Source organism: Aedes aegypti, chromosome 3 (genome assembly GCF_002204515.2).
Source record: "Aedes aegypti strain LVP_AGWG chromosome 3, AaegL5.0 Primary Assembly, whole genome shotgun sequence".
NCBI lineage: Eukaryota > Metazoa > Arthropoda > Insecta > Diptera > Culicidae > Aedes > Aedes aegypti.
This window is the reverse complement of record NC_035109.1, coordinates 959,493-973,154: the sequence shown is the minus strand read 5'-3', so window position 1 is coordinate 973,154 and position 13,662 is coordinate 959,493. Positions and strand designations below refer to the sequence as shown.

The 13,662-nt window shown below is 39.7% G+C and overlaps 1 protein-coding gene across 4 annotated transcripts in view; it reads left to right on the top strand.

Annotated features, from left to right (window-relative positions):
• LOC5568570 (transcriptional regulator ATRX homolog) overlaps positions 1–13,662 on the top strand; it is a 52,278-nt gene that overhangs the window by 38,181 nt on the left and 435 nt on the right. The window contains exons 8-16 of one of the 4 annotated variants that reach the window (XR_002501264.1): positions 11,014–11,257; positions 11,330–11,489; positions 11,547–11,774; positions 11,839–12,010; positions 12,071–12,476; positions 12,543–12,718; positions 12,804–13,049; positions 13,110–13,219; positions 13,278–13,324. Coding sequence is in view for 3 of the 4 variants with exons in the window: in XM_021849731.1 (XP_021705423.1) it covers positions 11,014–11,257; positions 11,330–11,489; positions 11,547–11,774; positions 11,839–12,010; positions 12,071–12,476; positions 12,543–12,718; positions 12,804–13,049; positions 13,110–13,205 (1,728 nt within the window). In the remaining variant the exon portion in view is untranslated. Of the gene's footprint in view, positions 1–11,013; positions 11,258–11,329; positions 11,490–11,546; positions 11,775–11,838; positions 12,011–12,070; positions 12,477–12,542; positions 12,719–12,803; positions 13,050–13,109; positions 13,657–13,662 lie in introns of those variants that run through there. The other 3 variants (XM_021849731.1, XM_021849732.1, XM_021849730.1) reach the window with 3 other exon arrangements.

Genomic DNA, 13,662 nt, shown 5'->3' with positions numbered 1-13,662 from the left:
AACAAGTAATCAGAACCGTCCTCATATTGCTGAATAGGTATTCACGTGGACTGTAAATAGAGATTCTCAAATAACTTAGTTATTCGTACCCGGTTCCAAAACTAGGCATGCGACGGCTCATTCTTCATGATTTTAATACCTATGGCTCTTCTAGTTCAATTATAGATAAATTACCACTTTGGTTCATCTTTACTACCAAAATAACACAAGAATGTCCACCGAAGATACCCGTACTGTGCGATATTTAAGTTTGTGTACCAAAACTAGGCATGCGACGGCTCATTATGCATGATTTTGAATACCTGTGACTCTTCTTGGTCAATTATAAGTGAATTACCACTATGGCTGACCCAAGGTCCTTACTAAGGTTAATACTAAAGTCATACAGAAGCAGAGTCAATGCCCATTGATGTAGCCTGTTGGCTGTGTGCAGTGAAATGGCTTTTTTGGAACAAAAAATCGCTAGTAAAGGCTTGTGGTCCGTTTACAAAACGAAATGATCATCCGGTGAAACCGCGTTACTGCGAAGATCTGCGCATGTCCTTCTCTCTCGATTTGACTGTAGTTGGATTCAGTGGGTGTGAAACTTCTCGACGCATGTGCAATCGGTTTCACTGATCATTCCGTAATTTGACGCATCCGCTGATTCCCAATTTCAGATTGTAGTTTAAAAGCGCCAACGGTATTCAGCTCCTAGGTATAAACGGAGTGATGAAACATCTTGAAGCGATGGCATGGTGGCGATTCACTATAGTATAATACCAGGCGGGTGGAAGGCAGCGCAATGTAACTCGACCCAATCCCGAGGATGGAAAACAGCGCGCTTCGACGGCGAAGTATTCACTAATGCCCTGGGGCGCGAACGGAACACTCTGGACCTAAACGGTGAAGAGCTAGTTAATGTGATATCACGAGCGTGTGATGCTTCCATGCCGAGAAAAGCCCCTCCTAGAGAGAACAGGCCGCCGGTGTACTGGTGGTGCGAATCAATTGCAAATCTTCGAGCAATCTGCCTTCGGGATAGACGAAGAATGCAGCGCGCACCCACAGAAGCACAAAGAGAAGAACGCGGTGCAGCATTCAGAGAGGGAAAGTTTGCTCTCAAAAAGGAAATCAAGACTCGAAAACGGGCATGCTTTGATAGTCTATGCGAGAGTGCCAATTCGAGTCCATGGGGGGACCCCTATAGAGTGGTAATGGCTAAGACCAAAGGTGCCATAGCGCCCCAAGTGAAGTCGCCCGAGATGCTGCGATCGATAATCGATGTATTCTTCCCGCACCATCCCACAAGCTCATGCCCCCCAGCGCCGTATGCGGCAGATGAAGGAGAAGAAGTGGCGAGAGTGACGAATGAAGAGCTGGCCGAAGTCGTGAAATCATTCGCGTCAAACATGGCACCGGGACCCGATGGTATCCCAAATGTTGCCTTAAAAGCAGCAGTGAACGCGGATCCAGACATGTTCAGAACCACGATGCAACGCTGCATTGATCAAGGAATCTCCCCGGATGTATGGAAGCGACAGAAATTGGTGCTACTACCAAAGGCGGGGAAACCACCAGGTGACCCGTCGGCGTATAGACCTATCTGTCTACTGGATACGACGGGCAAGTTATTGGAGAGGTTGATTCTCAACAGACTAGTACCGTATACGGAGAGTGCGGACGGCCTGTCCAACAACCAGTTTGGATTCAGAAAAGGTAAATCTACTTTGGACGTCATCCAGTCGGTCGTTCAGACAGCTGAGGTGGCAATCGAGCATAAAAGGAGCGCATCCGTTACTGCGCGGTTGTCACTCTGGATGTGAAGAAACCGTTAAACAGCGTTAAAGCTGGGAAGCAATAGCACACGTGATTCACCGCCTCAAGGTACCGGTGCGGTTGTGTACCTAAGCTTCTACACTCAAAATAATCCACACGTCAAGTTTTTTTTTCCATCGCACTTTTCACGTAGCACTTACGAGAATCATAGGTGACGATGAATGAACGCATGAACTCACGAGCTTCTTCTATTTCACTGGTGTGTCCGGTAGTTGTTACGTGTTTTCTTCGTACGTTCTACAAATTGCATTAGTGGAGAGTAGGTGACATTCCAGTGTATTTAATCAAATATTATAGTTCACATCATGTTGTTTCTCGTTGATTTTCATCAATTTTTTCAAAATCAAGGTACCGTCGTGCGGGGTGACATTGGGCCATAAGGGTAACTTTTAGCCAATATTTTTACAGCAAGCTAATGCCATAAAAATAGAAACAATGTGCCTAGTTTCAAGAATACGTTATAAAAAGCCAATAGATAGTCTTATATAAGTTTTTTTTTAACGTTCCTACACTCAAAATAATCCAAACGTCATAGCTGCGTGAAAAATCACGTAGATTCGTAAAAATGAATTTTTCTTGACTTCACCTGACTAAGGTAACAATCACCGAATCATAGGTAAACATTAAATGTAGCTTCGGTCATTCTTACTGTGGTTAACCTATCAAGCTTACGTGGAAATTTCGTACATGGATTGATTCATCTTGAAAGTATTCATTATATGGTTCATTCTGTGTTATGATGGCGTCAGTCAACAACAAACTTCAAGAGTAAGCGGAGTTAGCTATTTCATATATTATTAATTAGATTAATCTAAAGGTAAATTTTGTTCTTGTCGCTGATAATCTAATATTGAAGAAAATTGTATTGTTTTAAGATAACAATTGCATCGCATCTACCGACATGGGTCGAAATTGGACTGACAAGCGGCTTTGGTAGTCTGGAGTTAGACGAGGATGTTTTCCTCGCCGAAATTCAAACGTGTGTAAATTATCCATCTATGCGTTTTTATTATTGATTTACTTCATTTATCACATTCTTTCATTGAAACAGGAAGGACACCTATAAACATCTGGCAGAAGAATCGATTCTCGAAATTCCCGAAATTCACACCCAACTATCAATTTCTATAGCAATGACATGAAAACTCAGTGTTCCGTGACGAAAATGTTTGATCTCTTTCGAACAGCTAATAAAAGTTGCATATTATTCACTTTAGTTCCATATCATTATATTGCAAAATTATGCATATTCAGAAAACAGTGCAAAGCTAAGCAGATTGCATCTATACCGATTTTAGTTGAAATGTACTGGAAGTTTTATTTAGCTTCCACCAATTCCCTTGGCGAATCATACGAAAATTTCACGTAGCTCTTACGCGGCTCTCCGATAGAATGACACTAGTTCATGGGTTCATCGGTTCATTCTGTGTCACCTATGATTCCCGTAAGAGCTACGTGAAAAGTGCGATGGAAAAAACCACGTATGTTTCCACGTAACAATGACGTTTGGATTATTTTGAGTTTACTAGCCATGAGATGTATCGAAAGAGGCGGTCAAAGTCACCCCCTAGGCCCAATGTCACCTTGCACGGCGGTAGTCAAAGTAAATTGAACTCAGATATAATTTGCTTAACTGCATTATTTATTGCACTGATGATCTTTGATTCTCACAGTGGCGCGGGAAGTGGGTAGGACAGGTAGGACATGTACTACGCACAAAAATACCTGGGTAGGACAGTCAAAGAATTGTCCTACCCACGATTCGACAAAAAAAAAATGTAATCATCGGAAAGCTTGAATTTGTGTGAAGAACGAAATAAGAAGAATTGTTACAAGAAACTTCTTTAACCATTAGAAAAACAAATGAAGCAATCCTCCATGACATTACTGAATGAATACATTAATGGTTTCTTAAAAATATCTACGGAAAACCCTGAAAATGTTCTGAGACAAATTGTCATGAGCGTCCATAGTAATTTGTTGAACAATCTCTGGATGAAGTAATGGATTACTCTAAGACCAGTCTCATCGTGTGATGGCGAAATGGATTTCTGAAAATGCGATCACTCTTGATATATTCTATCAAAGCATTTCTGAATTTCTTGACGGTTTTTAAGACTATTCCTATAGAACTCCCACCGTTAGTTTCTGGAAAATGATATGATGAAATTCCCACTAATATTTATGACATTTATAAAAAAATATTCAGAACAGATTATTACGATTTCTGAAAATCTTTTTTTTCAAGATTGTTGAAGAAGTTCCAGTGAAATATTTGATAAAGTTTCAGCGTGATGGAACATTTTTCAAGAATCTTCAGTTTCTTCTGAAAACTTTTGCTGTGAATTTGATTTGGAACAAAGACAAAAAACTACACAAATTAACAGAATATTGGCTGTTTATCAATTTGTTATCACTGGTTGTAATGATGAGCAGTTTGATCTATTTTTGTCAAATTTGTATAATAAATTTTTAATTCTACTCGCATTGAATCGTAATGCAAAATTGCACAGGCTACTAAGAAACCTTCACAGGGTTCATCAGGCTCTTAAAGAATTTTGTCTCCGATTCTCCGAGGAAAAGCTTCAGGAATTATCATAGTGATTTTATTTAGATTTTAGGATCTCACACAAAGATCTCTCCAGAAACTCTTCTAGATATATCTCTACCGATTCTCCCAGAAATGCTTCCAGAGATTTTTGAAAGGATGCTCAGAAAAAAATCTCCAGTATTTACTCCAGGAAATTCTTGAGAACTCCAAAGCTATTACCTCCAGTAGTTTCTTCATGTATTACCTTGATTTTCTTTCCCAAAACTGTCTTAGAATTTTCACCAGATATTTTTTTACTAATCCTTTAACTGAATTCTCCAGTTGTTATTCCAGAAGATGTCCCTAAGATTCCTCCCAGAAATCCAAAATTCTTCAAAAGGTTCTTCGAAAAAATCTATTGTTTTCAAGGAGTTTCTCTAGCATTTCATCCAACTATTACTCCTGCAGTTTTTTCCGATCATTTTTTAAAAAGTTTCCCAAAAAAATCCCTTGCAATTTCATAAGGTTATTTAAGATTTCACACCAGCCGATAGGTACTCCAACAAGTATCCAAATAATTCCGCCGATTATTCCTACATTAAATCTCTATAGAGATTATGTCCAATGCCTTTCGAGAAATTTCTTTAAAAAACCCTGCGAAGTACTATCCCGTGACTCGATTGATTATTTAGATTATCTTAGCAAATTATCTAGGAAATCTTCTAAAACTTTCTCAAGAGTCCTGGTGTTATTTCAGAGATCATTACAAAGTGACTTTCAAGCTCCCACTTGTTTCATGGATTTATTCTTCAGAAAATTTTTCTTGGCCTTTCCCTGGACACATTCTTTAAAAAAAAAACTTTCAAGGCTTACTTGAGAAAATCTCAAAGTGTTACAGGAGGAATTTCTGCATAAACTTAAGAAGTTTGGCGGCATTTCTGGAGAATTTATTCATTCAATTGAAGAAGATGTTTTGACCGGATACCTTGCAGGATGTCTCAAGGAAATAGATGGATTAATCACTGCATAAAATCTTAGAGAAGTTTGGACTTTCTTTCACAAAGATTTTTTGTAGGAATTCTGATGATTCCTGAAATAATCTTTGGAGAAATTTCATTTCTGTGGTTATCCTTCGGTAAATCCAGGTTGAATTCTTGAGGCATCCAAAACAAAATTCTTGGAGAAATTCTCTAGGAAAATTCGTCAAACTCCCTTAGAAATTTCTGGAGTAATATCTGAATATTTTATCTGAAAAAAATTAAGGTAGAATTCCTAGAGAAAATTAAGTAATTCTAAAAATGTGTCAAGTCTTGAACAGTCTGCTCTGACACTATGAAGAATAAAACTTTCATCTCATGGTTCTTATAAGGTTTCATTTTTTTTCTTGGTTCCTGTTTGGTCTCTTTTCGATCACCGTATGATTCTTTTCATGTCTCCGTTTCCTATTTTTCAAGGCACTCAGTCTTATCTAGTCCAGTAAAGACGGAAATCCTTTTTAGTCTTGTGGTAACGACTGGCATTAAAAATGAAGGAGTTTGGAAGCAAAGGGGTGTCAGTGAAAGATAAAACTAGTTTTGTGAAAATCTACTTTGAAGTTTTCATTCTATACTAATTGTATGAAAGTAAAAAAAAAACACACAAACCAAGAATTATGCTATTTCTTGTGTTGAGCGGACAAACCACCTGAAAATATCGTTCAAACGCAGTAAAAATTCCTCAACTCAACATCGACCAAAATGACGCTTAAACCCCCTGGTAATAATGGTTGAGCCCCTCAAATCTAGTCAATTTAAACCCCCAGTCTAGGATTCCATAAGGTTGAAATATTTCTAAGTTTCACTGTGCACAAAATATTTGCCAACATTTGTCCTACCCATGGTTCTGAACGTGGACGCGCCTCTGGATTCTCACATTTGGTGCAATGCTTCCATAGTCTAGATCAGTGCTTCCCATACTTTTTTGACTTTCGCCCCCCTGAGGCTAATATATTTTTTTTTGGAATTGCCCCCTGATATGTTTTTGAAATATTTGTATTAGACTCTACTTTGCTAACATTCAGACTAATATTTTACCATAAATAATCAAAGAATGGTTAAGTTATCGAGTTAACTGATGTAACAATGTTAAATATATGTGGTTTTGAAGTTTAAATTAATCTAATTATATTCATTAATATTCTTGTTTCCCAAAATCTATCTACAGAACTGCATAATATCGTCATGATTTATTTTCTTAAATTTCTATAAACGATCGTTTTTTAAATGATGTACTGGTAATTCATAACAGCAAACAACCTAAGTGTATTACATGCTACTGCCATAGTTTTCACTGCACTAAATGAATTGTGCTGACTTTCTGAATTTCGAAACTTATTAGTTTGATTAATTATATATGTCATTTTTGTAATTATAAAAACAAATGTTAGAGATTTTGTGAAATACAAAAACTCCAAAACTTAAAAAAGAACATTGGTGAATCCAAAAAAATTTCCCTTGTCTTGTTCACTGCAGTGTAAGAACGTTCCTTGGTCGAAAAAAAAATGATTTTTGATAACAATATTTTCTGATTTTATTTAATAGTTTGTACTATAAGTAAGTAACGAAAATTTACCTATGAGAACTCGAGATCCTATAAACATAACATTAGCTGCCAAATTTATTTATTAGACACTTGAACCAATATTAAAAGATGTTTAATAATTGAATGAAATTGAGCACTTTAAAAACACTTTCAAACTATCTCAGACTACAAATATATAATATAGTTTTGAATATGTTATGTTTTGGGAAAATTTTAGTTATCAATTCATAATTCATAGCGAGTTTTAACACTTATGCTTAAAAAACTGTATGCTTCACAAACATATTTCGTCTTTGACAACGTGTGTCCAAGTTGTGTCTATCCTAATGTTATAGAAAATGTTAAAAGATACAAACAAATAGAGGGAAAGATTTAGATGTGAAATCTTCAGATTATTAGAGTATAATCTCCTATTATATTGAGTCTGTTCTCCAAATGAATCGTAGTTTTCAGTTTCTCCCACTTTCGCCCCCTTTCTAGTATTTTTTGCCCCCCCCCCCAAATTCCATTTTACTTATTTTCGCCCCCATAGACCTGAAAGTTGCCCCCAGGGGGGGGGGAGGGATCACTGGTCTAGATGGTCCGCTAAGCTGGTTCTTGAACACGGGCGGGAGATGTTCTTATTAAAAACTCCATTGAATGAATCTATGGTTGTTATTTCATGGAAAATTGGAGGCACGTGCAAATTTTTTTGTGTCATTTTAAACTGTACACGTAAGTCCGGTAGTCACTGTCGGCAACATCCAGGCTGCAGCTTCGCTGAACTACGATTAAGATTTACGACGAAAAACAAATCAAAACAAAACAAAATCAATATTAGCAGACTTCAAGTGTTAACAATTTGAACATTTGCTCATTTTTTCACCAAGTTGGATTAACGTTCAACGCTCCGTCATCGTAATTATCGTCATCATCGAAACTTCAAAAGCAGTTTTTCTGTTCAAAACTGAAAATGTTTCGATGAAAATATGATCACTGTGTTTGGAGAATAGAATGCAGTGAACACATTTTGATGTAAATTTTCTTGATATTGAACGAAAAAACTGCTTTTGAAAATTCCGAAACCAATGACGGATCCTGCTACCTTAATGATCGGTTAAAATGCCGTTTACGGTTTTCGGTCCGTCCGACACAAGTGTTTAATTTGTAGAAAAGCGTTTGAATTACCGCGGGAGTACCTCAAGGTTCAATCATGGGCCCGCTGTTATGGAATGCGATGTACGATGACGTACTGAGGCTGCCCCTTTCGACGGGTGGTATTACTAGAGGAGTCCGCGACACGTGTAAAGAGGAAACGCACAGAAGCTGGCAGCAGGACCCATCGGTTAATACCAAATGTGTCAGATTGCTATGGAAGAAACCATGGGGAAGTGACATCCCCATCTGACACAGTTTCTGTCAGGACATGGATGATATACCGGGTACCCCCGTTGGTTTGACCACATTTAATCTGAACACTTTTTAATCTGTACCCCGCTAATTTGCACATCGTTCAGATTAAAAATGGTTCAAACGTCATTTAGGTAATGGAACAGAGTAAAGTGAGATGGAACGCTGTGGAACGGAATGTAGAATCAAAACAAAACAGTGAAAGAGGTAACCAGAAACACGTTTCTAGGGTGACTAGATGTTCAAATTAAAAATGAACCCCGATGGTTTGCATGAGGTACCGTTCAAATTAGCGGGGGTGCACGGTATAAAGTACCTGCATAGGTTCGGGCACTCAGAATCTCCTGCGTGCCCCAATAGGGCGATATTCAAAACTGAAAAGGCAATAGATGGCTCTTTTTCAATGGTAGTAAAAACGAAATCCTGAAGCAAAGAAAGCACCACGGAAGATGAACTAAGCACAAAAAGTTATGTTTTCACTTTACACTTGATTTCTAATCACTACTTTTTTTTATTCAGTTTCCTAATTGCGAGCAATTTACGATTTTCATTATTTTCCATACGTTTTGACAGCTCTCCGACTACCATTCTTCCATGCGCTTGTGTTGAAAGTTTGAGAAATTTGAGAATCCAGCGTAGCGCGATCAGTGAGAGGAATACAAACATCAGTGTCGCCGCTCGGCGGCCGGTAAGAGAAACTGAATGTTTGAAAGGTTGTTGTCTGCAATTTTTGCCGCTGGCGCCAACTGTTAGTGGTTATGAACGAAATAAACAGTCGTTACCCTATTGTGCTGGTGTGGAGGAAACAGCGGAGCATGTCGTGTTCGATTGCCCCCGTTTCATTGTTGCGAGAGGTCGCATGCTCGCTACATTCGGAGGGGACACGTCCCCCGACAATATAATTGACTGTTTAACGATAAACTTGCGACGATCGACGCGCCACCATATTTCATACAACGGGGGGTATTAGAACTAACTTGGAGGTGATGATTTGGAGGTTATTTGGAAAGTTGGAGGTTAAAATCACCTCCAAACACTAGCGATTTTGCGGTGGGATGTTGACGTTTGATCACGAATAGAGAGAATGTGTGCGGATGCCGAGTGCTGGAATGCAGTAACTACGGCTGTCACTCACATTACACGCTCGTTCAGATCTACTCAAAAGTGAGTAGATTTCGACTCACTTCGGAACAAAGTGGAACTGCTCAAAAGTGAGTAACACCATCGTTACTCACTTTAGAGTAACATTGTCAAATGTCAATATGGGAGTAACACTTACTCACTTCGTTTAATCTTAAATTTGCGAAAGTGAGTAGATGTCACTCACTTCAGGAAATAATATTTTTGGAAATCAATGTATTATGTTATTCATAAAATAAGAAAAAATATACAAAGAGCATGACATATATTTTTTATCTCTTATACAACTATATGAATAATACATGATAACAAATAAAATAAATGATATTTGTGTTGAAATTTTCGCTGCTCTGGAATGGATCCCCGGATGTTAAAATCTCTGGAGGATTGATGAAAGTCATGGAGGATCGAGTGGAGGATGTAGTTTGACCAGGCCAGTAGCTTTCCCAGTTAGACTGTAAAGAATTGATAATTAGTCCAATAAAAAGTACGACGGTAAAACTTACTGTTTATATTATTTTTCTTGCGGTTGTTCGATCGAAACCAAAACTTGGTCATTTTGACTCCGACCTCGCTTCACTTGATATCAGGATTATTGACTTCACAGCACTAATCTGGAATTCGCCGGTTCAAGCAAACTAACTGTCATTGCTCTGCCGGCTCGGCTTTTGTCTCGACTGTTTTTGAAAATAGTCCAACATCACGTCGACGGAAGAAATTCCACCACAACGGAGGATTTGCCAGTTCGAACGCGCGAAATTTTCACAAGACTTTGACGTTTACAAAGTGAGTCAAATATGTTTGTGTTTACTCAAAAGTGAGTAAGGTCGTTTTCTTTCATGGTTGAGTAAAAAGTTACTCACTTTGATAAAATAAAGTTACTCACTTTTGACAGCTAACTTGAAACTTCAAAAGTGAGTCAAAGTTACTCTCTTTTGAGTAGATTTGAACGAGCGTGTATATTAGAATTGCAGCGCCTATGGCGCGCCGATCAAGAGTAACTGTTGGCTGCAGAGGACTAGTCCTGCCGAGGCTGATCCCTTGTAACATAGTAGAAGCAGTTTGCCTAGGCTACTTCTGCTACATGTGTTGTGCTATATGCACTGGCCTCTCCCCGAAGTAATACCGTAAGGTGGTTCCGGGGAGATAAGGGTCTCAAATAGAATTGCTCATATGCAGTGCATGGGCTGGTTTTAGCGGGTCGTCGTTGGTGCGTCATCCCCGCATTCCCTGTGTTACTTTCTCAGGGCAGATTTCCCCCATGTAAAAAAGCAAAAAAAAAAAAAAAATGGTGGCGATAGTTGAAGTCTCTGCCGGATCTGGTCTGATTCCATCACCATCCATAATTTGCCCTAAGTATTCCACTTCTTCCATGTCGAAATCAAGGAAATTTTTGGAAGAATCTAAAATAATTCCTGAGCTTTGGCGGATTTCTTCTCAAACATTTTGTATATAGGCATCTGCATTGTGCAATAATCTGCAATAGAGTATTCAGTTTCTCGCCGCTGATCAATTCACCAAATATCCTAAAAACTACGTCTTATACTTAATTCCAGCGTGATATGATGTCCGACGATGAGTCGATCGGTTCGATGAAAGACTTCTTGGACGACGAAGATAGCGAAGCTGAAGACACGCCCTCGGATTCGGAATCGGAATCGAGCTCGGGCAGCAGTGACGATAGCGATGGCAGCCACAAGAAGAGCAAAAAATCGAAAAAGAAGGCCGACAAAAAGTCCTCGTCAGCTGATGCTGCTGCTGCGGCCTCTCGGCGAACCCGTAACAATCCGGATGTAGAAGGTTAATTGCTTTTTGTAGCTTTTATGGACCACTTACCGTTCGAATATCATTGATACCGATGTTTGTTTGCAGAGGAAGATCTTCCAGATGTCCAAGAGCAGAAAAATGAAAACCCCACCGAGTGGTGGATGTCTATGGTTCCCGAGGAGGAGCTGGATAACCTGGAACATTCGGGAAAACTGCAGGTGCTGTTTGAAATCCTTAAGGAATGTGAAGCCATCGGTGATAAGCTGTAAGTAGAGCTTTGTTGCGCTTTGAAGAGGAAAATTAAAATTTTGATTTTCCACAGGCTGGTCTTTTCGCAATCTCTCTACTCGCTCGATGTGATTGAGCACTTCCTGTCTCTGGTAGATGATAATACCCAAAAGGATGACGAGGAACGGGATAGCAAACTCGATAAATACCAGGGCTCATGGACGTTGGGATTGGACTACTTCCGATTGGATGGTTCCACAGCCATCGAGAGTCGAAACGCTGCATGCAAAGTGTTTAATGATGATAGTAACCACCGCGCTAGGTTTGTAAAATGATCGTTTTGCATTAGAGCAAACAGTTGGATCAGATTCTGGATTCGTTTGCAGGTTGTTCCTTATTTCCACAAGAGCAGGAGGACTGGGCATCAATCTCGTGGCAGCAAATCGCGTTATAATTTTTGATGTTTCGTGGAACCCTTCCCATGATATTCAGAGCATATTCCGAGTGTATCGGTTTGGTCAGATCAAACCTTGCTATATCTACCGGTTTCTAGCTATGGTAAGTTGCTACGAATTCATTTCTGGCTTTTGAAGGCCTCAAGACACCGTTCCGTTTCAGGGTACAATGGAAGAGAAGATCTACGAGCGGCAAGTTACTAAGCAGGCTATTTCGAAGCGTGTTATCGACGAACAGCAGATCGATCGGCATTACAAGGAAAATGATCTGCAAGAGTTGTACCGCTATGACAACATAGAACCAGAAGAGGATCGTCCGGTGCCGAATCTGCCCAAGGATCGGTTATTTGCCGAGCTGTTGAAAAAGTATGAGAAGCTACTCTACAAATATCACGAGCACGATTCGCTCCTGGAGAACAAAGAAGAAGAAACGTTGAATGAGGAGGAACGCAAGGCCGCTTGGGAGGAGTTTGAGCAGGAGAAGAATCGTCCGCCTGTTACCAATTACGGTATGGGTGGCTACGGAGGCATGGGTATGGGCATGGGAATGAATATGGGGATGGGGCGAGGTACGTGTTCCTAATCTTAAATCGTGCTCTCACAAAATGTAACTAACAACATTCTTTCTCCTACAGCGAATGGTCCTGTTACTTCCAGCAACATTTTCGGCTTCAGAACAGATGTTCTGCTTAAGCTCCTGAATATGAAAGCACGACAGGATAATCCCAGCTTCAACGAGACCAGTATCGCTGCTATGATTCCATACCTGATGCAGGAACTCGTCCGGCAGATGAAAGATGGTGATCTATCGGTATAACGACTAACCGAGCGCCGTTAGATGGAAATGCTCGAGAACTTGATGGCAACTGATCGATACTCTTCGGTTTCTTTTTCAGATGTACAAAAGTTTGACCGATTTGTACTACCAACTTGAGGCACCGCAGAATATGTACTCCAATATGGGTTACAACCAAATGATGATGCAACCGCAGCAGGTTCCAATGATGCAGCAACAGCATATGCAACGGCCAATGGTGGCCAATAATGTTAACCATCCGGGCGCTGCGAACAGCGGTGCGTATTCGATGGATCAAATTCGGTACCTCCGACAGCAGGAGCAGCTGCGTTACCTTCAAATGAATGTAAGTCAAGCATTGTTAACGATTTTCAACTGTATGAACCTAAATGTATGCCCATTACAGGAAGCTAGCAGCAGCGGAGCGAACCGAGGCACGATCATCAGCGAAGCACAAAAACGATTCATGAATAACCCCGTGGAAATAGTGGAACTAGATTAAGCTGAAACTCCCTGGTAATTTATTATCTAATCTAATTACCCCTCAATATATGCAACCTAACCACACACATAGGAACAAGTGAAATCTATTGTAGTCCCGAACCCGCAAAGGATATCCCGGTAAGCTAAAACAAAATCAAATAGATTTCGATTCATGGTCAACCATGGTCAAAATTGGATCTCGAATTTAAATGGGTCGTCGTTTTAAACTAGGACAAATTACAAAACAAAAAAAAATGACTGCGCTGCTATTAGAGTTGTATAAATCTCGCACCCGTAAATAGGCTCACATCCCGAACCGATTCTTCATGCCGGTTATTCAATACTGATTATTGAATTTTAATCCCTCTTTTGTATGACGACGAGAACGAATCACCCCCCTGATTAGATACGTATTTATGAAGGCCAACCATCCCCTGACGATCCTTAGAAACCTACTAACGTTACGTGAGTACATA